Source organism: Phoca vitulina, unplaced genomic scaffold (genome assembly GCF_004348235.1).
Source record: "Phoca vitulina isolate PV1807 unplaced genomic scaffold, GSC_HSeal_1.0 scaffold5, whole genome shotgun sequence".
Lineage (NCBI taxonomy): Eukaryota > Metazoa > Chordata > Mammalia > Carnivora > Phocidae > Phoca > Phoca vitulina.
In genome coordinates this window covers 36440782-36467333 of record NW_022589708.1, presented here as the reverse complement: position 1 = coordinate 36467333, position 26552 = coordinate 36440782, and the positions used below count along the sequence as shown (strand labels likewise).

The window sequence follows — 26552 nt, the reverse complement described above, 5'->3', positions numbered from 1 at the left end:
ATATATAAGTTGTTCTCCCTTTAAAATTTTGAGATACAGTTTCTTCTAACAGATAAATATACCCTAAATCTCTAGTGTATGGCTTTGTTCTAGTCTCCTGCCAGATCACATTCTCTCCCCCCCTTTTTTTTTAAATCCTCTTATTTCTTTTTTCAACCAACTTATCTTATCAATTCCTTTTATAAAATCTTTTATAATTTTCATCTTTACAGTCATATTCCATCCCTTCATCATATTAACCCTTATTTTTGTACATATATAAGTTTTTCTTTCTTTAAAATTTTGGGAAGCACTTTCTTCTAACAGACCAAAATACGCCCAAAATCTAGTGTGTGGCACTGATCTATGCACCAGCCTGATCATATTTGATCATATTGTTTTTTTTTTAGTTTAGTTTTGTTTTTGTTTGTTTTTATCTGTTTCTTTTTCTTTCTTTTTTTTTTTTTTTTTCTTTTTCTCTTTTCTTTCTTTCCCTTTCTTTTCCCCCGGTATCAGAACTTTTCTGATTTGTTTAGTGTATACTTTCTGGGGACGTTGTTACCCTATTAGTATTTTGTTCTCTCATTCATCTATTCTCCTCTGGACAAAATGACAAGATGGAAAAAAATCACCTCAACAAAAAGAACAAGAGGCAGTACCGACTGCCAGGGACCTAATCAATATGGACATAAGTACGCTATGGAACTAGAGTTCAGAATGATGATTTTAAAGATACTAGTTGGGCTTGACAAAAGCGTGGAAGTTAGTAGAGAAACCCTTTCTGGAGGAATAAAAGAACTAAAATCTAACCAAGTCGAAATCAAAAAGGCTATTAATGAGGTGCAATCAAAAATGGAGCCTCTAGGGCGCCTGAGTGGCTCAGTCCTTAAGCGTCTGCCTTCGGCTCAGGTCATGATCCCAGGGTCCTGGGATCGAGTCCCACATCGGGCTCCCTGCTCTGCGGGAAGCCTGCTTCTCCCTCTCCCACTCCCTCTGCTTGTGTTCCCTCTTTCGCTGTGTCTCTCTCTGTCAAAAAAAAAAATAAAATCTTTAAAAAAAAAAAAAAAATGGAGCCTCTAAATGCCAGGATAAATGAGGCAGAAGAGAGAAGTAGTGATATAGAAGACCAAATGATGGAAAATAAAGAAGCTGAGAAAAAGAGAGATAAACAACTACTGGATCACGAGGGTAGAATTCGAGAGATAAGTGATACCATAAGACAAAACAACATTAGAATAAATGGAATCCCAGAAGAAGAAGAAAGAGAGAGAGGGGCAGAAGGTATATTGGAGCAAATTATAGCAGAGAACTTCCCTAATTTGGGGAAGGAAACAGGCATCAAAATCCAGGAGGCACAGAGAACCCCTCTCAAAATCAATAAAAATAGGTCAACACCCCGACATATAATAGTAAAACTTACGAGTCTCAGAGACAAAGAGAAAAATCCTGAAAGCAGCTCAGGAGAAGAGATATGTAACCTACAATGGTAGAAACATTAGATTGGCAACAGACCTATCCACAGAGACCTGGCAGACCAGAAAGGACTGGCATGATATATTTAGAGCACTAAATGAGAAAACTATGCAGCCAAGAATACTATATCCAGCTAGGCTGTCATTGAAAATAGAAGGAGAGATAAAAAACTTCCAGGACAAACAAATCTGAAGGAATTTGCAAACACAAAACCAGCCCTACAAGAAATATTGAAAGGGGTCCTCTAAGCAAAGAGAGAGCCTAAAGGTAACATAGACCAGAAAGGAACACAGACAATATACAGTAACAGTCACCTTACAGGTAATACAATGGCACTAAATTCATATCTTTCAACAGTTACCCTGAATGTAACTGGGCTAAATGCCCCAATTAAAAGACACAGGGTATCAGATGGATAAAAAAACAAGACCCGTCGATATGCTGTCTGCAAGAGACTCATTTTAGACCCAAAGACACCCCCAGATTGAAAGTAAAGGGGTGGAAAATGATTTACCATGCTAATGGACACCAAAAGAAAGCTGGGGTGGCAATCCTTATATCAGACAAATTAGCGTTTAAACCAAAGACTGTAATAAGAGATGAGGAAGGACACTATATCCTACTTAAAGGGTCTATCCAACAAGAAGATTTAACAATTGTAAATATCTATGCCCCGAACATGGGAGTGGCCAATTACATAAGCCAATTAATAACAAAAGCAAAGAAACACATCGACAATAATACAATAATAGTGGGGGACTTTAACACCCCCCTCACTGAAATGGACAGATCATCTAAGCAAAAGATCAACAAGGAAATAAAGATTTTAAATGACACACTGAATCAAATGGACTTCACAGATATATTCAGAACATTCCATCCCAAAGCAACAGAATACACATTCTTCTCTAGTGCCCATGGAACATTCTCCAGAATAGATCACATCCTAAGTCACAAATCAGGTCTCAACTGGTACCAAAAGATTGGGATCATTCCCTGCTTATTTCCAGACCACAATGCTTTGAAACTAGAACTCAATCACAAGAGGAAAGTCAGAAAGAACTCAAATACATGGAGGCTAAAGAGCATCCTACTAAAGAATGAATGGGTCAACCAGGAAATTAAAGAAGAATTTAAAAAATTCATGGAAACAAATGAAAATGAAAACACAACTCTTCAAAATCTTTGGGATATAGCAAAGGCGGTCCTAAGAGGCAAGTATATAGCAATACAAGCCTTTCTCAAGAAACAAGAAAGGTCTCAAATACACAACCTAACCCTACACCTAAAGATGCTGGAGAAAGAACAGCAAATAAAGCCTTAACCCAGCAGGAGAAGAGAAATAAAAAAGATCAGAGCAGAAATCAATGAGATAGAAACCAAAAGAACAGTAGAACAGATCAACGAAACTAGGAGATGGTTCTTTGAAATAATTAACAAGATTGATAAGCCCCTGGCCAGACTTATCGAAAAGAAAAGAGAAATGACCCAAATCAACAAAATGATGAATGAAAGATGAGAGATCACAACCAACACCAAAGAAATACAAACAATTATAAGAACATATTATGAGCAACTCTATGCCAGCAAATTAGATAATCTGGAAGAAATGGATGCATTCCTAGAGATGTATCAGCTACCAAAACTGAACCAGGAAGAAATAGAAAACCTGAACAGATCTATAACCACTAAGGAAATTGAAGCAGTCCTCAAAAATCTCCCAACAAACAAAAGCCCAGAGCCAGATGGCTTCCCAGGGGAATTCTACCAAACATTTAAAGAAGAATTAATACCTATTCTTCTGAAACTCTTCCAAAAAATAGAAATGGAAGGAAAACTTCCAAACTCATTTTATGAGGCCACCATTACCTTGATCCCCAAACCAAACAAAGTCCCCATCAAAAAGGAGAATTACAGACCAATATCCTTGATGAACATGGATGCAAAAATTCTCACCGAAAGACTAGCCAATAGGATCCAACAGTATATTAAAAGTATTATTCACCACGACCAAGTGGGATTTATCCCTGGGCTGCAAGGTTGATTCAACATCCACAAATCAATCAATGTGATACAATACATTAATAAAAGAAAGAACAAGAACCATATGATCCTCTCAATAGATGCAGAAAAAGCATTTGACAAAGTACAGCATCCTTTCTTGATCAAAACTCTTCAGAGTATAGGGATAGAAGGTACATACCTCAATATCATAAAAGCCATCTATGAAAAACCCACAGCGAATATCATTCTCAATGGGGAAAAACAGAGCTTTCCCCCTAAGGTCAGGAACGCGGCAGGGATGTCCATTATCACCACTGCTATTCAACATAGTATTAGAAGTCCTAGCCACAACAATCAGACAACAAAAAGAAATAAAAGGCATCCAAATAGGCAAAGAAGAAGTCAAACTCTAACTCTTTGCAGATGATATGATACTTTATGTGGAAAACCCCAAAGTCTCCACCCCAAAACTGCTAGAACTCATACAGGAATTCAGTAAAGTGGCAGGATATAAAATCAATGCACAGAAATCAGTGGCATTCCTATACACCTACAACAAGACAGAAGAAAGAGAAATTAAGGAGTTGATTCCATTTACAATTGCACCCAAAACCATAAGATACCTAGTAATAAATCTAACCAAAGAGGCAAAGAATCTGTACTCAGAAAGCTATAAAATACTCATGAAAGAAATTGAGGAAGACACAAAAAAATGGAAAAACGTTCCATGCTCATGGATTGGAAGAACAAATATTGTGAAGATGTCAATGCTACCTAGAGCAATCTACACATTAATGCAATCCCCATCAATATACCATCCACTTTTTTCAAAGAAATGGAACAAATAATCCTAAAATTTGTATGGAACCAGAAAAGACCCCGAATAGCCAGAGGAATGTTGAAAAAGAAAAGCAAAGCTGGTGGCATCACAATTCCGGACTTCAAGCTCTATTACAAAGCTGTCATCATCAAGACAGTATGGTACTGGCACAAAAACAGACACATAGATCAATGGAACAGAATAGAGAGCCCAGAAATGGACCCTCAACTCTATGGTCAACTAATCTGCGATAAAGCAGGAAAGAATGTCCAATGGAAAAAAGACAGTCTCTTCAACAAATGGTGTTGGGAAAATTGGACAGCCATATGCAGAAGAATGAAACTGGACCATTTCCTTACACCACACACAAAAATAGACTCAAAATGGTTGAAAGACCTAAATGTGAGACAGGAGTCCATCAACATCCTAAAGGAGAACACAGGCAGTTACCTCTTAGACCTCAGCCGCGGCAACTTCTTTCTAGAAACATCACCAAAGGCAAGGGAAGTAAGGGCAAAAATGAACTATTGGGACCTCATCAAGATAAAAAGCTTTTGCACAGCAAAAGAAACAGTCAACAAAACCAAAAGACAACCGACAGAATGGGAGAAGATATTTGCAAATGACATATCAGATAAAGGGCTAGTATCCAAAATCTATAGAGAACTTCTTAAACTCAACACCCAAAGAACAAATGATCCAATCAAGAAATGGGCAGAAGACATGAACAGACATTTTTCCAAAGAAGACATCCAAACAGCCAACAGACACATGAAAAGATACTCAACATCGCTCGGCATCAGGGAAATCCAAATCAAAACCTCAATGAGATATCACCTCACAGCAGTCAGAATGGCTAAAATTAACAAGTCAGGAAACGACAGATGTTGGCGGGGTTGCAGAGAAAGGGGAACCCTCCTACACTGTTGGTGGGAATGCAAGCTGGGGCAGCCACTCTGGAAAACAGTATGGAGGTTCTTCAAGAAGTTGAAAATAGAGCTACCCTATGATCCAGCAATTGCTCTACTGGGTATTTACCCCAAAGATACAAATCTAGGGATCTGAAGGGGTAGCACCCCGATGTTTATAGCAGCAATGCCCACAATAGCCAAACTGTGGAAAGAGCCAAGCTGTCCATTGACAGATGAATGGATAAAGAAGCTGTGGTATATATATACAATGGAATATTATGCAGGCATCAAAAGGAATGAAATCTTGCCATTTGCAACGATGTGGATGGAACTGGAGTGTGTTATGCTGAGCGAAGTAAGTCAATCAGAGAAAGACATGTATCATATGACCTCACTGATATGAGGAATTCTTAATCTCAGGAAACAAACTGAGGGTTGCTGGAGTGGTGGGTGGTGGGAGGGATGGGGTGGCTGGGTGATAGACATTGGGGAGGGTATGTGCTATGGTGAGTGCTGTGAATTGTATAAGACTGTTGAATCACAGACCTGTACCTCTGAAACAAATAATGCATTATGTGTTAAAAAAAGAAGAAGAAGAAGAAGAAGAAGAAGACGAAGAAGAAGAAGAAGAAGAAGAAGAAGAAGAAGAAGAAGAAGAAGAAGAAGAAGAAGAAGAAGAAGAAGAAGAAGAAGATAGCAGGAGGGGAAGAATGAAGGGTGGTGAATCAGAGGGGGAGATGAACCATGAGAGATGATGGACTCTGAAAAACAAACTGAGGGTTCTAGAGTGGAGGCGTGTGGGAGGATGGGTTAGCCTGGTGATGGGTATTAAAGAGGGCACGTTCTGCATGGACCACTGCGTGTTATACGCAAATAATGAATCATGGAACACTACATCAAAAACTAATGATGTAATGTATGGTGATTAACATAACATAATAAAAAAAACCTTCAAATGTTCTGTGTTCAACTTTTAAATGAATCATTCACTTCCTTTTGAAGGGCCAAATTGGTAATCAAATTAGGTTTGTAAAATATAACTGCCACTTATGTATAGTTGTCTATTTATTTGCCTGGCTTCCATATGAGATTCTAAATGCCTCAAAAGAAACTCTCTTCTTCATAATATTGCTCTCAGCCAGTATGTGCTTGGCATATTACATTTTCTTTGCTTAGAATTGAAATACAGTTGTCAATATATCCAACACATTATTTGGCCTGTGTTTTGTAAGTGCTTCAATCCCCTTTTCATTTCATATGAACTCTGGCCCATAATGCACAAGAGATAAGGGAGTTAAAAATAAATAATAAGCAGAAGCAGCAACCACAGACTGAAAATAAAAGATGCTCTTTAAATTTTTCCCTTAATATTAAATCTTAATGTATAAAGCATGTGAGTTTCATTGGTATTATACAGATTACAATATTAAGATCGTGCCAAGGTATGGTACAGGGTGTGTATTATATAGAGATGAACAATTGTATACCTTTGTTGTTATCCATTCCTCCTACTGCATACAGAGTTCCAACTGTAGATTTTCTAGGTTTAGTTCTTGGACTTTGCATTAAAGTTCTTCTTTCTGGCAGTAGATGATATTTCATTGCTTCCAGAATCAGCTTTTGACATTCCAAGTCATTCTTAAATAATGCATGGTTTTCTAGGTCAGCCAATATCTGTAAATAATACATAATCACTGTTAATAATGTTTTTATAGGAATGAGTATATGACATCAGTAGTTAAAATTAAAAGCTTAATGCCTATGATATTACATACATATTATGCAGAATGTAATAATAATTAATTACATTGACAAAAAAATGAGTAAAATGGAAGGCTTCCATGAGAAATGGAATGGATTTTATTTTCTATTTAATACTATTTATTATCATTTTATTACATAGAATATAAAAGAACTTTTAGAAATCACTCTTTCCATTCCTTTCCTCTTATGAAGACTATTTATAAATTGAATATAGTTGCCTATGTTGGCCACAAACCTGTCTGGTGAAGGAAATTAAAAAGTAAGCTTTAACAAATTCATTGTAACAATTTTCATAAATATTCATATATTTATTTTAAGATATTCCAGGTATGATTTAAACATCTTTGAAATTAAAAAAAATCAATAAAAATGAAAACAGTTATCTTTATCTCTTTAAGGATGCAAGCAGATGGAAAGTTGTATAGTAGACAAGGTAAAGTTTCCAATAGTGAAATTAAGAACTTTTATACCAAAAATCCAGCACCTGAGGGAGGACTAGAGTAAGATCAGCTGTTTGAAGCTATAGTATGTTTCTCTTTTGCTACACCAGGCTTTTATCCCCCCAAATTCTTCTGTGTGCATTTCTTTGTGCACATCCAAAATATCTTTTTTTTTTCCCCCTCCTCTTCTGTTTTTCTTTAGACTCTCTTTTTTCTGTATTCTTTCAGGATCACTTTCTCTTTCTTAATGAATGAATGTTTCATTTCAAGTGACAGTTAAATCTGTCACATAGATTTAGAAAATTAACAAGTTGAAAATTTAATACTAATACACTGACCTTTTCATCCAGATTGATAAGAAACTTTATCACACATCTGTACGCAAATATGTATTGAGTGAATAAGTTAATATATGATAGCAGCATATAACTAAATAATTAATTTTCACATTTTAACCTTAATCGAGTAAATTTATTCAGCCATCGTGATACATACATTGTTGGAGTTGACAAGAAGAACATAAAAACACATAAGATAACATGTGTAACATGTGAGAAAGAACAATAGCTCTGAGGCTGAATAAGGAATGTAATGTATTAGAGCTACCAGAATACTTTGGAATATAGAAGGGAAGATGTTCAATTAAATTCTTGGCTACATTGCACTTTTTGTAGATTGAAATCTTAGTTGCCTTCCTACCCACTTTCATTCTGAACACTAAACAAGAAAAACACTTTTTTTTTTAAGGTATGGAATAGGATAGGAGATCTCTAATGGATTTTTTTTAAGGACTACTATTTTACTCTTTCAGTAATTAAAAAAAAATTAACCACCAAATAGAATATCTATTTCTAAGAAGATCCTAGTGGTCTTTATAAAGTAAAAGGAAAAAAAAGTATTTTGATATGACTTTTGGTCATCTGTATATCAAAGTATAATTGTTCTACATCTAAGCCTTTTCCTTTCCTTAAAAGGAAAACAATCAGCTTTTCCAGTGATAAATGTATATATGGTTGAACTTGGCTCCCATCAGTTCTTCTTTTTTTTTCTTCTTCTCTTCCTTTTTCACCTTTTTGGAGAAACTTTGGGATTAGTTGATCATAAGAAACTGTTCTTTTATTAGCAGTACACTCTAGGAATATCTTATCCAGATAAACAGTAAAATACAAAATAAAAGGGGTAAAAAGAGAAAAAAACTTAAAAAAATTCAAAAGATATGGCTTCATATCTATATTTTTTTCTTGGAAAACTATAACTCATAATCAATAAGCATAACTGGAAGTTTGAGTAAGGGCTTAGGTTTTAGATAAATAGACTCATAGTATACATGTTAATATTTTAAAAGTTTGACATATGAATACATAATGTCACTTACATTAAAAGGAGTTCACACACTAGTCCTAATATGTAGATGACTCTTTTAACTAATTAGAGTGGGTTAGTTTTAGCTTAAAAATATCTCTATGCATTCTTTTATATTTTATCACCATGTAAAAATAAGGTTAGTACAATATTTAAATACAAGACTTGGGTTAATTTCTTATATTTTAAACTTTAAAAAATTTGCACATTAATTATATGGGTCCAGTAAAGTATAATTAATTTAATAAATAGTTTATGATTACCAAAATATAAGATTGTTTAGTAAGTTGTATCTTTTATAAAGGTTCAGTCTTGTGAATTCTTGTAGTCCTACATATCAAAAAGACCAATGGTGTTGGCTTATAGTTTTTATTTCTTCAGAAAAGTTTAAGACAATAGACTAATATTAAATTAATTTAAAAAGTTTAGTTTTTGAATACTGTTTTGATTTCTAAGAAAAGTCACATTGGTCACTGAAATATTTCCAACTTGTCCTGGTTCCTTATTTTATATATATAAAATGGACATAAATTAACAGAATGTGCAACATGATAAAGCTAACATTAAAAATATTAATTTTATTACCTACTCAAATGGCTAAATATCTATATATTTCTAAATACATAATGCAGAGATAAATAAGGATTCTCTCAAATTTTTCATTAAAAATAGGTAATTATAAAAGAAAATTTAAGGAATTTCATCAAAATACAGTATCAGAGGACAGTCAACCCTAAGTGCCTACATTTATAATACTTTCAAATAATTTTTAAAGGGAAATTAATTGCTCAATGTTCATAGATGTATGCATAATGAAAAATATTATAAATTATTTCAAAGTATGACAAGGAAGATCTACAAAATAAAACTAAACTTTATAATTTAATTCTATAAAATAACCAAGGTATTCTGTAATTAAATATTTTTCCTTTAATTAATATAACATTGTGTAAAATTTCTTAATTTTGGCATACCCCTAATCATTTGACAGTTTTTAAGTTTTATTTTTTATTTTAAAAGAAATTAAATTTTTCATGATCACTTTTCCTTGTTATTGTGTATTTTCAAATGATTATTTATTATTGCTTATGGATACTATGACTGTGTCTATATTTCATCTCCTCTGACAACACTTTTTAGCATTACAATTTCATCCCAAATTAAGACACAAATTCAGAATAATAAAATGGTTAAGCTATCTTTTAAATTTGAACTATCTTTAGATTTCCTGCAGTAATCCAAGATTCACACAATTATTGCTCTTCCCTATAAAATGAAAAATAGTTTTTTATATTCTTCAATTTTAATGAAATCTAAACTATTGTGACAGCTCCTTTGACACTCAAATTTAAAAATATATCAATATGTTTCAATAATTATATGTTACTTAGAAACATACTCATGTTTATATATAAGAATTTGTACAATAGTTGTCTACAAGTTAGATTTTCTTCCTAGGATACTACCAACCAATACCCCTTCCAATCAAGAATAATCATAATATAATTTATTTTACAATTTAAAAAATTCTTGGATGTTTCATAAAATCTTCACTGTTAGTATGTTCTTACACTTAGAATAATCATTAACTACATCATAAATTGTGTATTAAACCTCAAGGAAAGATCCTAGTCTCTACAAACAATAATGTTTCAAAATATTTGGTCAACCAGAAGAGATATCAGAAATCAAAATATCCTGAGACTCAATAAGAAGGACAGCATAGGGTATATTAACAACATTACGTAAAATTCTAATGGGTTGATCTGTGTCAGCTAGGCAGTCACTTTGCAAATATGTCCTAGCTCCCCATCACCTTGGTAGGTTTCCTTGTGACTAAATAATGATCTGCAAGTTAAAGGGTAAATGTGTAGCTGCAGAATAGAACACAGTCAAGAAACATGTATGATATTCAGAATTGACTAATATGAAAAAACAGGATAATTTACCCATTTCTACCTAGAATTCTCGACAATAACTTTGTTAAGAGCATTCCAGTTGCCAGCAATGTCATGAATTTTGATTAGATATGTTCTTTTTGCAATTGTGTGTATTAAAACACTGTTACTGTCTTTTTGCATACTCTTTGTAAAGTTCCATTGACTTTATTTCTAACTACGCTTTGGGGGGAAAAAAAGAAATTCCATTATTAAAACAATATTTCTTAAAAATTACCATTACATTTGTCATTAAAATACCAATAATTTGATTGTTGATTGCTTGAGAAATTCAACCATGTGCTTAAAATAGCCACGTTTAGCAACATGAGAATATTGATGAATGTTTTAATCCCATATATTCACACATAGATACTCCTCAAACTGCAGTTTTCCAACAGTATTTATATGAATTTGTTTCAAATGTTTTTGCAATACATTGGAAATTATGACTCTAAAAAAGTATTGCTTCACGAAAATAGAATGCATTATTCAAGCATCCAGTTTGCATTGTTTTTCCAACCTTCAAATAAGAAAATAGAATAAATTGTCATATCATTCAGAAAAAAATTATCTCCTATCTTTATATTTTTCCTTAATGTATCAAAGAAAATACTCTCTTGGTTAGAATCTTTGTCATGATTCTCTGCACTAAATTGCATGTATAGATACTTCTCTAACATTGTAAACAACTCTTTCTTCTATCACAAGCAAACAAAATCAAATGCATAGATTTAACTGTGTTGCATGACCTACTCTTATTACATAAAAGGCATAGTCTAATTTTATAGTAAAAGTAAAAATATTTATATTATAAAAATTTGCATTACAGACTTTTAAAAATATCATAAAATAGTGCTATTTAGGAGATAGAAATTATAGTGATATACTCCTATCATGTTAACGGCTGGAAACAAGAAAAATATCTATATTGTGAGCTGTTTCTTAAGGAAGAGTAATACTGCATGAATGAAGACATAATTTGAAAGGCAAGGTGACTAATAAGATCTGTACAAAGCATAGCAAATCATCTATACCTTCCATCTGGTCAGGGAGTCCACTGGAATATGGAATGCAATAATGGAAAAACACCTAAAGTAAGATAAATTTAAACTTACTGAGGACCAAAGGAAGTATTAACTCTTCTAACACTATATCCTTGGGCTATCAAGGTTATGAAAACATTCTCACATTCATAACCGTGTGACAAAATTTCATTTACCTCATATTATTTCATAATATTTAAAACTTCTGTTTTGCTACGGGGTGTTGTGCTAAGAAAAATCTACTCACAGAATCTGAATCTATTAAACCAAATTGATTCCTATTAGAAGTGACAGTCCTTAGAGAACAAGTGACAGTTTCATACATAGTCTTTCAAGTTTTCTGCTTGACAAAATGAATAGGATGAATGATAAAATATTATCATATGCCATAAGCTGCAAGAAAAAATGATTTTCTACTTCAATGTCTTATAAATAGGTCTGAGACAATTAATTTTCAGGTATTTTTATGAAGCAGTTTCTAAGACAGAGAAACAGTGATTTAGTGAGCACACTCAGTGCCACAGAAGCCCTGAGCCTGTTCAAAAGTCAGTATTTGGGGGCGCCTGGATGGCTTGGTCATTAAGCGTCTGCCTTCGGCTCAGGTCATGATCCCAGGGTCCTGGGATCGAGCCCCGCATTGGGCTCCCTGCTCCACGGGAAGCCTGCTTCTCCCTCTCCCACTCCCCCTGCTTGTGTTCCTTCTCTCTGCTATCTCTCTCTCTGTGAAATAAATAAAAAAAATCTTAAAAAAAAAAAAAAGTCAGCACACGGTCCTGGTGACAGGAGAGAGTTAAGTTATCAGAGAACTCTGTAGCACGTAATAAACGGGGAGCTCCTAGGTAGAGTTGTTCCACTTTGCAAGGGAAGATATAAACTGCCTCATGCCTAGAGAGGTTTTCTGTGTATTTCCTCCCTCTCACATAGATTTTCAAAAACATAGATAGAAGAAAATGGACAATTCCTTTGAAAACTTGGAATATAAGTTAGTTGGTGCACCAAGGCTCACAGCACCTCATCGGCTATAATCTGAGTATCTGCAGGGACTAGGACAGCCTAACCTTGTACAAGAGGAACTAACTCAGCTGTAGCCAGGATATCAATCTGCAGCCTGAAAGAAACTCATTAATATGAGTAGATAGGTCCTTAAAGTCCATTTAAAATCCCATTTGTATCCGTTGAAAAGAATTTTGGCAAAGGATAGAATCATGACATATTAAGAGACGGAAATATCTTCTCACCTTTTCTGCTGGCATAATCACTATTCTGGCTAAACTACTTGAAGATATTATTTATATTTTTAAATAAATGAGAAAGGATACAGTGGCGCTTTATCTGTCTCCTCCCGTGCTGTCATTTCAAAACGAAAACACAAGTTACTGACATGCTAACGCTACCATCAGATCCATCTGAATAATTCCTGCTCAAATATTTGAGGAACAGAAAGAAACCACCTACAAAATAAGGATCAGGTTCATTAATTTTATTCTGAATACAGAATATTCTGAATTCTGAATATTTGATTGCCTTAAAATGAAAAAATAATTGGCTGAGCTGACAGTACAAATAAAGAAGAATAATGACATAATCACAACGAGTAGGGATCATAAAATTAACTCAAATGATAGCTGTTATTAATGACAAATGAGATGGGGTTTAATGTTGCTAGTTAATTTATAATTAACTTTTGGGGCGCCCGGGTGGCTCAGTCGTTAAGCGTCTGCCTTCGGCTCAGGTCATGATCCCAGGGTCCTGGGATCGAGCCCCGCATCGGGCTCCCTGCTCCGCGGGAAGCCTGCTTCTCCCTCTCCCACTCCCCCTGCTTGTGTTCCCTCTCTCGCTGTGTCTCTCTCTGTCAAATAAATAAATAAAATCTTTAAAAAAAAAAAAAAAAAATTTATAATTAACTTTTAGTTATTTAACATGGATTTGCTATTCTATAGATAGTTTGAAAGCTCAAAATTTCTAAAATTGAAATAAGTTATTACATGCCCTACATGAACATCATCTTCATCCAGAAAAATTTCATTGCATCCTAGGTAGGCTCTGGACCTTGCACACATTCATTCATTCATTCATTCATTTAGCAAATATGGAGTCAGCACCTATTTTGTGCCAGGTGCTATAATGGGTCCTGGATACCTGCAATCTCTCTCACCACTAATCAGTTCTACTCAAGCCTACCCTCCTCCCCACCTCTTAGAATACTTTTGTTAATTTACCCATGTCTAGCTATATTCTAAAGCATGCATTAGTTTATTATTGCTTCCAGGACATTATTCAACACCCCCAGACTTGCAGCCCAAAAATGCAACTCCATTTTAGCTATTCAATAACTCTTCAAGAGACCTTATATATTGTTTTCTATATTTCATCTTTTAGCTCTTCAGACCTCTTTCCTCTGGTCTGAACAGATCCTGCTGTTTTTTAAAGTAATATTGGTAATGCTTTTTCCCTCTGGGGCTTCTTTCTAAAATATGACCCAATCTTCAGAGTCCAGTGTATGTTCTGTTACTTCCATGAGGACTTAACCTCATTATTCAGGCCACAATTGACACAAGTTCTTTTTCTCGGTCATATCAGACTTTAATCAGTTGACATCTGTGTAGTCACTTAAGGGCTTCAAGTGCATGCTAGTCATAAACTTGTAGGAAACCAGAAAAAATGTCTGTCACCTCTTATTGAGTACCACTGACAAGGTTACAGGCTCCTAGGAATTGCTCAATAACTATTTAAGTGATTGACAACTTACTCTGATTAGAGTATCTATTAATTTATTTTAAATAACATATCCAGTATTGAAGTTTGAAAATATATAATGTATAGGCAGAAATATATTCAATATCACATCTCAAATTACATGCATAAATTAATCATCTTTGTAAATATTTATGGTCTTTCAGAAACATCTTTGTTTAACAACCAACAAAATATCTATGTTTCTAAATAATTTATCCCAGGCTCAGCTGATGGCATGCTTACTTCCAGCCATAGTCAATAGCAAAACCCTATTACACAAATAATTCGGGCTCTTGGACATTACTGTAAGGTGATTTGACTCATAACCAAGAAGCATTTGATTCGTAACCAAGAAGCACTGAGCTTGGATGTTCCACTGACAATTCAAACGCACACATTTAAATCTGAACTTATTCTTTAGCACTGCCATTCTTCTTCCTGTATTGACTTATGCCTTCTATTTTTTATTGATGGGTTACAGTATTTCTTTACCTGTGCTTCTGTTTTAAGCTACTTCTATTTAAACGGATTCAAAATTTTGGAAAATACAGTATTTGGATAAATAAATATTCTCAAAATGCGTCTTAATTCAATCAAGCCTTAATCCATTGGCAATATTATTTAGAAAAGTTTATCTTCTCAGTCAAGGCCAGTCCAAAGAGTCATCAAATATTATTGGTTATTATAATACTGCCTAAGATCCTTCCATTCCACTATTCCCTTCTCCCTCCAAAAGCCACTTTACCAGTTGATATTAACTCTCTTCTGAATTTTTGAGAAAGATTAAAAATTTTAATTCTTGTATGTGGCATAAGAAATCATATGCCGAATTCAGATTACTCCCACATAGTGTCCTAGAACATATACATTCATCATTTACTGTCTTATTGCCTTGTTTTAATTCTTTGCATTACAATTGAAAGTATTTCCGAATGTAACTTAAAACACCGAGTTTAGGTTCATTTCTCACTGTACCTCCAGAACAACCTTCCGCTTTGATAAAGCTGTTCTATTTACTGTCTCCCATGTGAACAATTTCTTTATTGCATCTTTAATGTGATTTTTCATCTTGGATCTATCTGAGTCTTAGTTGTTCGCTCTTGTTTTATCTGTGCTTTCAATGAACTTTTAAGTTTCCCTGTCTTTTTATATATAAATGGATCTCCTTAGGACTTACACTTGATCTGTAATTTCCTTAATTCATTATTTAGTATTCTATCGCTTATACTTAGTAATTACCAGGGGAAAAATATACTGTTTTTATCTTGTTTTTATGGTTTTGTAGGTAGCTGTCTCATTCTTAAATGTTAACTGTATTTATTTGAATTTTAAAGGTAAAATCTGGAGGAGTCTATCTTTCTAAAATTCCCCATTATTTGTCATCTTATTTTGCAAGAAGATAATTGATAACACAATGTCCCCGGACTAACCACAGTTAACAAGCACAATGCACTAAGTGTAAGGGTCATTCTAAAGTATACTTTCATTGAGAGGGATAAATCTGCAAGTGGCCTACACACAATATCCAAAAAGAAGTAATTGTCTTAAACCTATAAAGAGCATCTGGTGCTACCAGAAAGATTGAAAATTCTTCCTCTGCTTCTCCCATGTTCTGTCTCAGGGAAGTTAATGCTGATGGTAAGAAGCAAATGATGCTCCTGGAAGTTCTTTGACACAGATCTGCAGGAAAGCAATCGAAGGGACTGCATTTAGTTTACTCTGGTAAACTAGATTTCCTGATTCCTATTATAATAATGGGCACAGTATTAAATTTTTGTTTTGCTTTAGCACTGTCTCAATTATCTTAAATAAAAACCTTTCCATTTCTCTCACACTAACTATAAGGTACCAGTCAGTATTTCACTTCCCTTATTCCACTAAGAGAAGATGGAGAAAGAATTTTAATCACTGCATATTTGCAGATTTCTAGCTTTCTTTAGATTTACTCTGATCAAAGTCCAACATACCTCTTTTGATCATCATCAGTGAGATAAGTTCCTGTGAAAACATCAAGGTGGATGCATCTTGCAGGTCAATAAGGGATTAAAATAAATCTCCCCAGGAAAGCTAATTCCACCGGGCATACACTCTGCCTGTGGAGTTTCTAAAGTTTGGGTATGAAATGAGTTGTTCAAACATCTTGACTGAACAAACTTCAGGGATAAGGGAAAATATAAAAATGAATATTAATATTAAGGGCATTAAAATAATTGAAATGGGTCAAACCCTATGTCAGACACTTTAGAGTATGCGAAATGTATCAGTTCCTAACTTAAATCATTCACAATATAATTTATGTTATAATGGAGTAATATATAACATAATTTATAACATAATGGAGCATCTGGTTATGATGTTCTAGTACTCACAGCCAAGCAAAAGTATATAATGCTGTGTTGAGAAACCTGTTATATCCGTATCCAACATCCCAGTTTTCAGTTGGTTGACTTTTTCAAAACAGGAATCATTAAACCATTCACTCTTCTTCCGTTCCTTACAAATAACCCTCCTGGACTTGCATAACAGTTGAAAATCATTGCAAGAAGCAACACTAATCAATTTAATGTGTAGATATACAGGAAGATAATTGTTTAAAGGGTATTCACCAGGTCCAGCAATTCCACTTCTGGGTCTTTATCCGAAGAAAACAAAAACACTAACTCGAAAGGATATCTGCACCCCCATGGTCATTGCAGCTTTAGCATTATTTACAATTGCTGAGACATAGAAACAAACTGGGTGTCCATTGAGAGATGAATGGATTTCTTAAAGAAAATATGATATGTTATATATAGGAATATATTCATCTCTGTGAAAGAGGGGAATCCTGCCATTTGTGACAACATAGATGGACCTTGAGCCCATTATGCCAAATGAAATGAGTCACAAAGACAAAGGCAAGTACTATATGATATCACTTATATGTGGGGTCTTAAGCACACACACATAAAAAACCAACCAAACAAAAACCAAACTCACAGATACAGAGAACAGATTAGTGGTTGCCAGAGGCAGGGGGCAGGTGGTGGGTGAAATGGGTGAAAGTAGTCAAAAGGTACAAGAAATATGGATAAAGTACTCAAGGAAATAGGAAGATATGCTTAATCAAGTGTTATGTGTTAAAGAAATACTTACAACTGGGTGTCTTCCTTAAACCAAATCAGTAAGATAAGTACCTATTTGCCAGGCATGGAAAACAATAAAGAGTATTTCAAGAAAAAAAGGTCATAGGTACAGAGGAATGAAAGGAAGTCAAGTAGAATCCAAACTAATGACATTTACTCAAAATACACTATTCATGGAGATTCTATTCTTAATAAAATCTTTCTCTCTTAATTCTGTATTTATTTCAATCTCCATCCATCCATCCATCCATCCATCCATCCATCCATCCATCCATCCAAAATTCCATCCTTATATATAAAGCCATGTAATCATATAACCCTAATGTTCTTATGAATCCTCTTTTTCTTTTATTCAACACATCAAATCCACTGGACATACTTGTAGTTTAACCTTCAAGATATACCTAGAATATATTTACTACTACAGCCCTGGGACAAGCTAACATCCTCACCTGGACTATTATAAAACCTCCTGACTAGTATATCTACTTATAGTCTGCCCTTTTAGTGCTGGTTATTTTCATTTGCTTCCTTGTCATCCAGTTTGCTCTGTTCTCTGTCCAGTTCAGTTCCTTGTGAAGCTGAACCTTCTGGAACTGCATCACCTGCCTCCCTTGCTCACTTGCTTTAGGCTGGATCCAGCCAATGGGACTTATAACCAGAAAGTAAGGCGGTGGAAATGAAAATAAGTATATTTCTTCCTTATTCCCTTCATGATGTGGCTGCAGTGGTGCTTCTTTATGACTGCAGCTCAAGTAGGGCAGCCACTCTGCTATAACTCCAGGCTTTCTGAACTATGTAATAAGGTTTCCTCCATCATTGCCTTGGTTCAGGTTCCCTGAGTCCTCAACATCCTTTGTTCATTTCTTGAACACTGGCCACACCTCTGTAAGTAGTGCCTTCATTAACATCTCTTCATATGAACCATTTTGGGTAAATTTTATCTCCTGCTGGGATCTTAGTTATTGTGCCATCATCTAGTTTATTTTTCATACACTAGCTAGAATGCTCCTTTTAAGATAGAGTTACTCTCTACTTTTGAATACATTTGAATATCTCCATAATAAAAAATAAGAAAAAAATGGAGTATATGTTTTCTCTGCTCAAAAGCCTGCAGTGACTTTCCGTAGTTAGCATAAAAGCTAAACTCCCTCCGACCATCTAAGCCTCGCATTATCTATCTCCTGAATACTTCTGACCTCATCGTCCACACCCCTGCCACCCTGTCCAAAGAACTCTATCTACCTTGGCCTCTTTGCTGTTCCTTCTTGCTGGAACACTCTTTTGCCTCATATCAATTTGGTTTTTCCCTCATTTCTTTTATGTCTCTGCTCAAAGTCACTTTTTCATAAAGGACTTTCCTGGACACCCTACCTAAATTGGCAACCCCAAACACTCTCTCACCTTGACTTATTTCCTTAAATTCATAATTATGTTAACCATCTGAATTATAATGAATGCATGGTTTGTTTGATGCCTGTTGCCTGCTCTCCGCCCTGTCCTCCCCTTCCTGCTAAAATGTGAGCTGCATTAGAGTGAAGGGCGGTCTGTTTGATTCAATGCTAAACACACAGGGCATACTCCCGGCATACAGGTGGCCCTTAGAAAGTCTCTATGAAATGAATGAGTGAGTGAATGAATGAATAAATGAAAAAATTTCTAGACTGATTTTCACCAAATGACTGATTCTGGTATTATTAATGGTAGCATTTTGAATTTCTATTGTTTTCCCTGTTGTATGTGTGTATGATTTGCCTTTTAATCAATAGAACATATCTATAAAATGAATTTGTATTTTAAAAAATTCATTCCGGAGGCATTGTGAAGAATGGATATAGGTGGGGAAAGATGTCACTAGAGTTGGGCGATTACTATTGAGTCCATTGCAAAAAAAAAAAAAAGAATGATAAGGTCTAATCTAAAGCCATTGATAATATACATGGAAAGAAGAGGTTTAGCGCATCACATTTACAAAAAAAAAAAAAAAAAGCTTGGTGCCACATGGAGTAAGAAGACAATAGCTGTTGATAAGGACTTTATTTAAAAAGATAACATATATCTAGTCTTTGTTTCTGGAGATGACATCAGGACAAGATGCCATTCCAGTCTCCTAAAAAAGTGACCAATCAGATGAAATGGGCATTTACCATTCAAATTGATCTTTATATTTCAGGCATAACTTATTTATCTGCCCAATTTTATATATATTTTAGCATATACAGGAAATAATGAGCATTTGCATGAATATTATCATGGGGTGAAATCTAATGGTCAAGATAAAATCCCATCTTTTATTCTTATAATAGATGAATGTTATGAGTGACTGCTCACTGTAACCAGATTTTAGGTGTTTCTTGTGATTAAATATTCATCATTCCCTAAATTCTTACCACATACTTGCCATCTCTTATTCTAGCTTCCTTTTGAAAAGAGTACAACGCTGATTTGTAGCAAATTGGGAAGTTGTTTAATGGTTTGGAAAACCCGTACAGCTGACTGAATTGAGAATAACACACTCATTATTATTTATGACTCTATTTCCAGGTCTTTATAGGTCAGCTTATTGAATTCACTGAATATGCTGCTTTTCCAGCTCAGCAAAGCCAATTTTGCAGGCTACTTTGTAGTAGATAGACTCATAGAAATGGAAGAGAGCCTATTTTTTTTTAATATAAACACACCTAGAGTGCCTTTAATTTAGGATAATTTACTCTAAACGAAAATCTATTGTTTATTAACCTTTGTCATAAAGAATTCCAAAACCTTAAAAGATAATAACAACCCAGAGCAGTGCTTCCCTAGTGTGCTCTGTAGATAATTCTTTCCATGAGACTTTAATAGTCATTACTTGAAATAAGTTTTTCTTCATAAAATTCATGAGTTTAAGGGAGTTTCTCTATTAAGAGATTACTATAACAATCTGTATTACAAAATTTTAAAGGGGAGGGATGGCAAGATGGGTTTATTTTACTTTTTTTTTTTAAGATTTTATTTATTTATTTGACAGAGAGAGATAGCGAGAGCAGGAACACAAGCAGGGGGAGTGGGAGAGGGAGAAGCATGCTTCCTGCCAAGCAGGAAGCCCAATGCAGGACTCCATCCCAGGACCCTGGGATCATGACCTGAGCCAAAGGCAGACACCTAACCAACTGAGACACCCATGTGCCCTGCGAGATGGGTTTATAAACTTTTTTTTTTAAACATGAAACAGTTTTGTGATGAATACCTTTAGATACTATTTGTCCATGGATAAAGTGTTAGAAAATGCTAGTCTACAGCAAATCTATTTCAAAGACCAAATGTAGATGAAATAAGGCTTAATAATTCAAAAACAGAGCATGTTTTGTTGTTGTTTTAGTAATTTATAATTTAGCGTCAAAAGTTTCCCCTTTATCCCATGGGAAATATGGGATATTTTGGCTTAAAGAGCACATATATAATCCTTATACTCTGTATCTCTCTAAAAATAAATAAATCTTTAAAAAAGAAAGTCTAGGGTGCCTGGGTGGCTCAGTCATTAAGCGTCTGCCTTCGGCTCAGGTCATGATCCCAGGGTCCTGGGATCGAGCCCCGCATCGGGCTCCCTGCTCAGCGGGGAGCCTGCTTCTCCCTCTGCCACTCCCCCTGCTTGTGTTCCCTCTCTCGCTGTGTCTCTCTCTGTCAAATAAATAAATAAAATCTTTAAAAATAAATAAATAAATAAATAAGAAAGTCTATCAAATAATTTTTTTTCAAATAATTTTTAAAAGAAATAGTATGTTACATATTTTGAGGAAAATAACATAAACCTTTGAATACAGAGTTACTGGTCATGAATTCTATAGTATAATGCATGAAAATTTAAAAATATGTAATGAAGATACTGTTTTTTAATCTGTCTTCTATTCTGTTTCTAATTTCTGGCTTTCACCGATGAAATCTCCACCACCCACAATCCTGATTTGCTTAAGCTAATTATTGCAGCTCTTTGTCACATTTGAGAAATATATATGTAAACTATATCAGAAAAGAGTTTAAGAATAGACTAATAGAATATGACGTAATATATATATATATATATATATATATATAAAGGAGGGGCAGAGGGAGAGAGAGAATCTCAAGCAGGCTCCAGCTCAATGCAGAACCCGACTTCAGGCTGGATCTTATCATAGGTGGAAAAAATTATCTTTCGAGAGTTAGAATTCCTAAGTTCTCTTGTACATGAGTCAGTGGGTTTTTAAATTTAAATTATTATCTAAAATAGTCTGCTTTAATTTTCAAAGCCTCAATTTCTACCCACAAAATATTAGGGATTTGATTTTGAAGGTCTTTTCTGCAATAGAAATGTGAAAGTGAGGTAGATATACATTTTAGTATACACATTTTAGTATGGCGTCATGTGATCATTCACATATTTTCCCTGGTGATTATGGAAAAATACATTCTAAGCTGATATGAATTGGCCTGATAAGGAAGACAACAGTGGGTTGGAAATATTGGAGTAAACATAACTTCAAATTAACAAAATTTAAAAAAATCACACCAATGTTTCATAAATTATTGTTTGGATTAAAAAGAAAAAGTAATATGCCCACTTAATGAATTCTATTTGATGAAGTTAAATTAGAGAAGACTAAGAATTTCTGATGATAACAAACTCAGGGGCGCCTGGGTGGCTCAGTCGTTGGGCGTCTGCTTTCGGCTCAGGTCATGATCCCAGGGTCCTGGGATCAAGCCCCCTGCTCAGCATGAAGCCTGCTTCTCCCTCTCCCACTCCTCCTGTTTGTGTTCCCTCTCTTGCTGTCTCTCTCTCTGTCAAATAAATAAATGAAAAAATCTTTTAAAAAAATAGCAAACTCAGAATTGTTTTCATTAACTTAAAATTGAACACATAGAAAGTAAATTAAATTTTCCCCATTTTATCAGGGGTACTGAACTGGAAAATTTGATGTATTTGTGGGAAATATTAAATTAACATGTGTGCCGTTTTCTTAATAGTTAGAATATGAAATTGCATGATCCTCAGCACCAATAACATTATTCTAAGATAATCTACCTTTATATTTTGAAAAAAAAAAATCACTCCAATAAATCTGAATAGTTATGCAAAATAACACACAAGTATTTATCATTTTTTAACATTAGCAGTGTACTGTTACTTTTTGAATATTATTAAAGTAACAACTTTTATTCTGGGTGACCTATAGGTACTTCCCATTTAATTAGAATGGAAAAGAGTGCATTTGCCTGATTCTCTGGATAGTCATTAATGTTAAATTGTTCTTCTCTGGGGGGTAGTTTTTCCATTTTCAGAGTCATTATAATAATAAACTGTTTTATTTATTTGATGCTCTTGGAAATTAAAATTACAGTATAGTCATTTCAATACATATGTGATAAAATTCAATTCACTTGTGATTCCTTCTCATAGCTTATACTTTGCTTCCTTTCCTCTTAGGAATGATTTAAATTATACAAGTTTGCAAAGTAATTTTAAACAGTTTATCTATTTTTTAAGTCATAGGATTTTTGTCATTTAAAAGTTGTGAACGATGATTATTAGGAAAAAATGACTACAATGGAAGGAATCCATATCTATTGGGTGAGCAAAAAGTTCTTCAAGTTGTTTTGTTGTTTATTGAATGAAATTTCACGAGAGGTTTGAGGCATTGTCAAAATTATCTTTTTCAGGGGTGCCTGGGGGGCTCAGTCATTAAGCGTCTGCCTTGGGCTCAGGTCATGATCCCAGGATGCTGGGATCAAGCCCCGCGTCGGGCTCCTTGCTGAGCAGGGAGCCTGCTTCTCCCTCTCCTTCTGCCCCTCCCCCTGCTTGTGTTCCCTCTCTCGCTGTCTCTCTGTCAAATAAATAAAATCTTAAAAAATAAAAATATTTTTTCAGATGGGGAGGCATACATATCTTAATTCTCTATAAAATTATTTATGTCAATTATTTATTGAATAGGCATCAATTCTTAGGAAATGAAAACCTATTTTCATTCATGCAATGTTACTGACAGAAAGAATATTCCCATCTTCTTGTCCTGATGTGAAAACTGAGGCCCAATGAAATTAATCAAACTTTCCATGATCAAACACTGAATTAATATCAGAGTCAAAAATAGGATCCAAATAAACACTCATGTATACCATTGCATCTGCTCACTTACCAAGATCTGTACACATGTTTTTGCTTTTCACGTATTCTCATAGATAATCCTCTTTTCTAAAGCCAATCTATCCACTTGTGCATGAAATCCTACCCTACTCTAGCACATTCAAAGAAAATATTCCAACAGTTCTTCCCTCTGTCTTACATCATCAAATTTCCTCTCTTCAGAATCACACTTGTAAGTATGCAAACATGCTTGATCTCTCTCCTCCCCCCTACAACAGTTTGGTGTTTATTAATTAATTAATTAATTTTTTGTTTGTTTGTTTATCAGTTTATTGACCCTCAGCTCCAAAATGATCTTTTTCAACTGTTTTGTGAAATGGATGTTAAAATGGCCCTTTAAATACGCTTTTTTCTTTGCCAGCTAGCACTATGCTAGGCTTTGTCAGTAGAGGACACTGGAGAGACACCTTCGGGAGAAAGATTTTGCTCCCTGGTTTGAGTGTGCTACTCACCAGGTTCCTGCAATGAATGCAGTTACTCCAGTGCTTGCCTCCGGCAGAGCATGGTGGCCAAGAGAACCTAGAAGCTTCCCCCAGCAGTCCCCTCAGGTGATTTTGTAGCAAGATATCTCTTTGGGGACACCTAGAGGGAAGATTTCTAGTAAGTTCTAAAGGACAGGTTTCTAGAAAGTTCTGCCACGTCTGCACCACAGTGATTTCACTGCCATCCAGGTAGCCATGGCTGTAACCTCTTCAAGGAGGTCTGGATCGCAGGTGGGGTGCTTCCTTGGTGCTCCATCTCAGCCCTAAGGTAGTAAGTAGCTGCTCCTTATACAGGCAAGCTTTCTTTTAAGTGCTTTGCTTTATTATGCTTTGTAGATATTGTGTTTGTTACAAATTAAAGATTTAGGACTTCACTGGAGGAAGTAACTGAAGATGTGGTAGAAACAGAGAGAGAACTAGAATTAGAAATAGAGCCTGAACATGTGACTGAATTTCTGTAACCTCATGATAAAACTTGAAAGATGAGGTGTTGCTTCTTACAGATGAGCAAAGAAAGTGGTTTCTTGATATGGAATCTACTCCTGGTGAAGACTGTTGAAATAAAGAATTTAGAGTATTACTTTATGAACTTCATTGATAAAACAGTGGCAGGGTTTGTGAGGATTGATTGTAATTTTGAAAGAAGTTCTACTGTGGGTAAAATGCTATCAGACGGCATTGCTTGCTACAGAGAAATTAGTAGTGCAAGGAGAAGTCAATCAATACAATAAACTTCATTGTTGCCTTTTTTCAAGAAATTGCCATAGCCATCCCAGCCTTCAGCAACTACCACCCTGATCAGTCAGCAGTCATCAACATGGAGGTAAGACACTCCACCATCCAAAAGGTTTTGATTCACTGTAAGTTCAGATGAAGGTTACCATTTTTAGGAATAAAGTATTTTTTAATTAAGGTACATACATTGTTTTTTAAAGACATAATGCTATCGCACACTTAATGGACTACAGTATAGAGTAAACAAAACTTTTATATGCACTGGGAAACCAAAAAATTCACTGGACTCACTTTATTGTGATATTCACTTTATTGAGGTGGTCTGGAACTAAAACCACAATATTTCTGAGGCATGCCTCAGAAATCTGCTATTTCTATATTTTTTAGAGTTCTTTTAACTTCCTACTTTCTAATTATTCCTTACTCTAAATCCTTTTTATAGTTAATGATTCTTTATATAAACTTTCCATGTTAAAATTTCACTGTGTTTTTGTTTCTCTTCATTGGGCTTTTGGCTGATAAACCCAGCCACCTACGGATTAATTTTTCTGTTCAGTTTTGCAGTTTCAAAGATTCTATGTATTTACTATTTTAAATTTCATTTTCCCTATTTGCTTAGCTCTATTCTATAGAAACTAATCTTGTCAAAGTTACCAATGACTTTCTTATCCTTAAATTCCTCAAAAGTCAATTATCGGGCATCATTCTATTTGACCTCTCAGCAGCACTTGATACAGCTGATCACTCAGTCCTCTCTGATGGTTTACTCCCTGCTCTCTGCACAGCAAGCTCCCTTGGTTTTTATTCTATTTGACTAGTGTCTTCATTTCAGTTATTACATTCTTTCTTTTTATCTCTAGTTTGGTAATATTTCAATGCCCAGAACATCATTCTTCATTCTCTTTCCGTATATATGTATACTGACTTCTTTGGTGATACTATCTCATATCATGGCTTTAAATTATATCTATATGCCAACAATTTCCTAATTTATATTTCCTAGCGTACCTTCACAACACTTGAATGATGCATTCAACTGCCCACCCCACATCTCCACGTAAAGACTTAAAGAAATCTTTAAGTCAGTGTTCCATAGTATCCTTCCTCAACTGGGGCTCAAGCCAAAAAACCTGGAATCATCTCTGATTCCTCTCTTATTCTCCCATCTAATCAACTGTACTTTAAAATAGAATGAAAACATTTCTCACTATCTTCATTGTTACTACCTTATTACTCTTTGACTTCTCAAATATCTCACCTCTGCTATTGCTATCACCTCTTAACTGATTTCCGTTTTCTACTCTTGTTTCCTTGCAGTATACTCTCAACACAGCAACTAGAGAGTCCATTTAATTGTGTACATCAGATCAAGCTCTCTGCTCAAAACTCTGCAATGGCTTCCATTACACTCCAAGGAAGTACCAAAGTCCTTACAATTGCTTACAAGTCATTCAATGGTTTTTATCCTCACCTTCTCTAAATTTTTCTAACAACTCACCCCTTGGATCACTCTGCTTCAGCCACACACAGGCTGCCTTGCTTTTCCTCAAAGAGTTACAAGCAAAAATATTTTATAAAAAT

General features: G+C 34.8%; 1 protein-coding gene across 2 annotated transcripts in view; it reads right to left on the bottom strand.

Moving 5' to 3' along the window:
- Positions 1-26552, bottom strand: part of KLHL1 (kelch like family member 1) — a 355951-nt gene that overhangs the window by 112572 nt on the left and 216827 nt on the right. For both annotated transcript variants that reach the window (XM_032402882.1, XM_032402884.1), the window contains exon 6: positions 6675-6861. In XM_032402882.1, coding sequence (XP_032258773.1) covers positions 6675-6861 — 187 coding nt within the window. The remainder of the gene's footprint in view (positions 1-6674; positions 6862-26552) is intronic.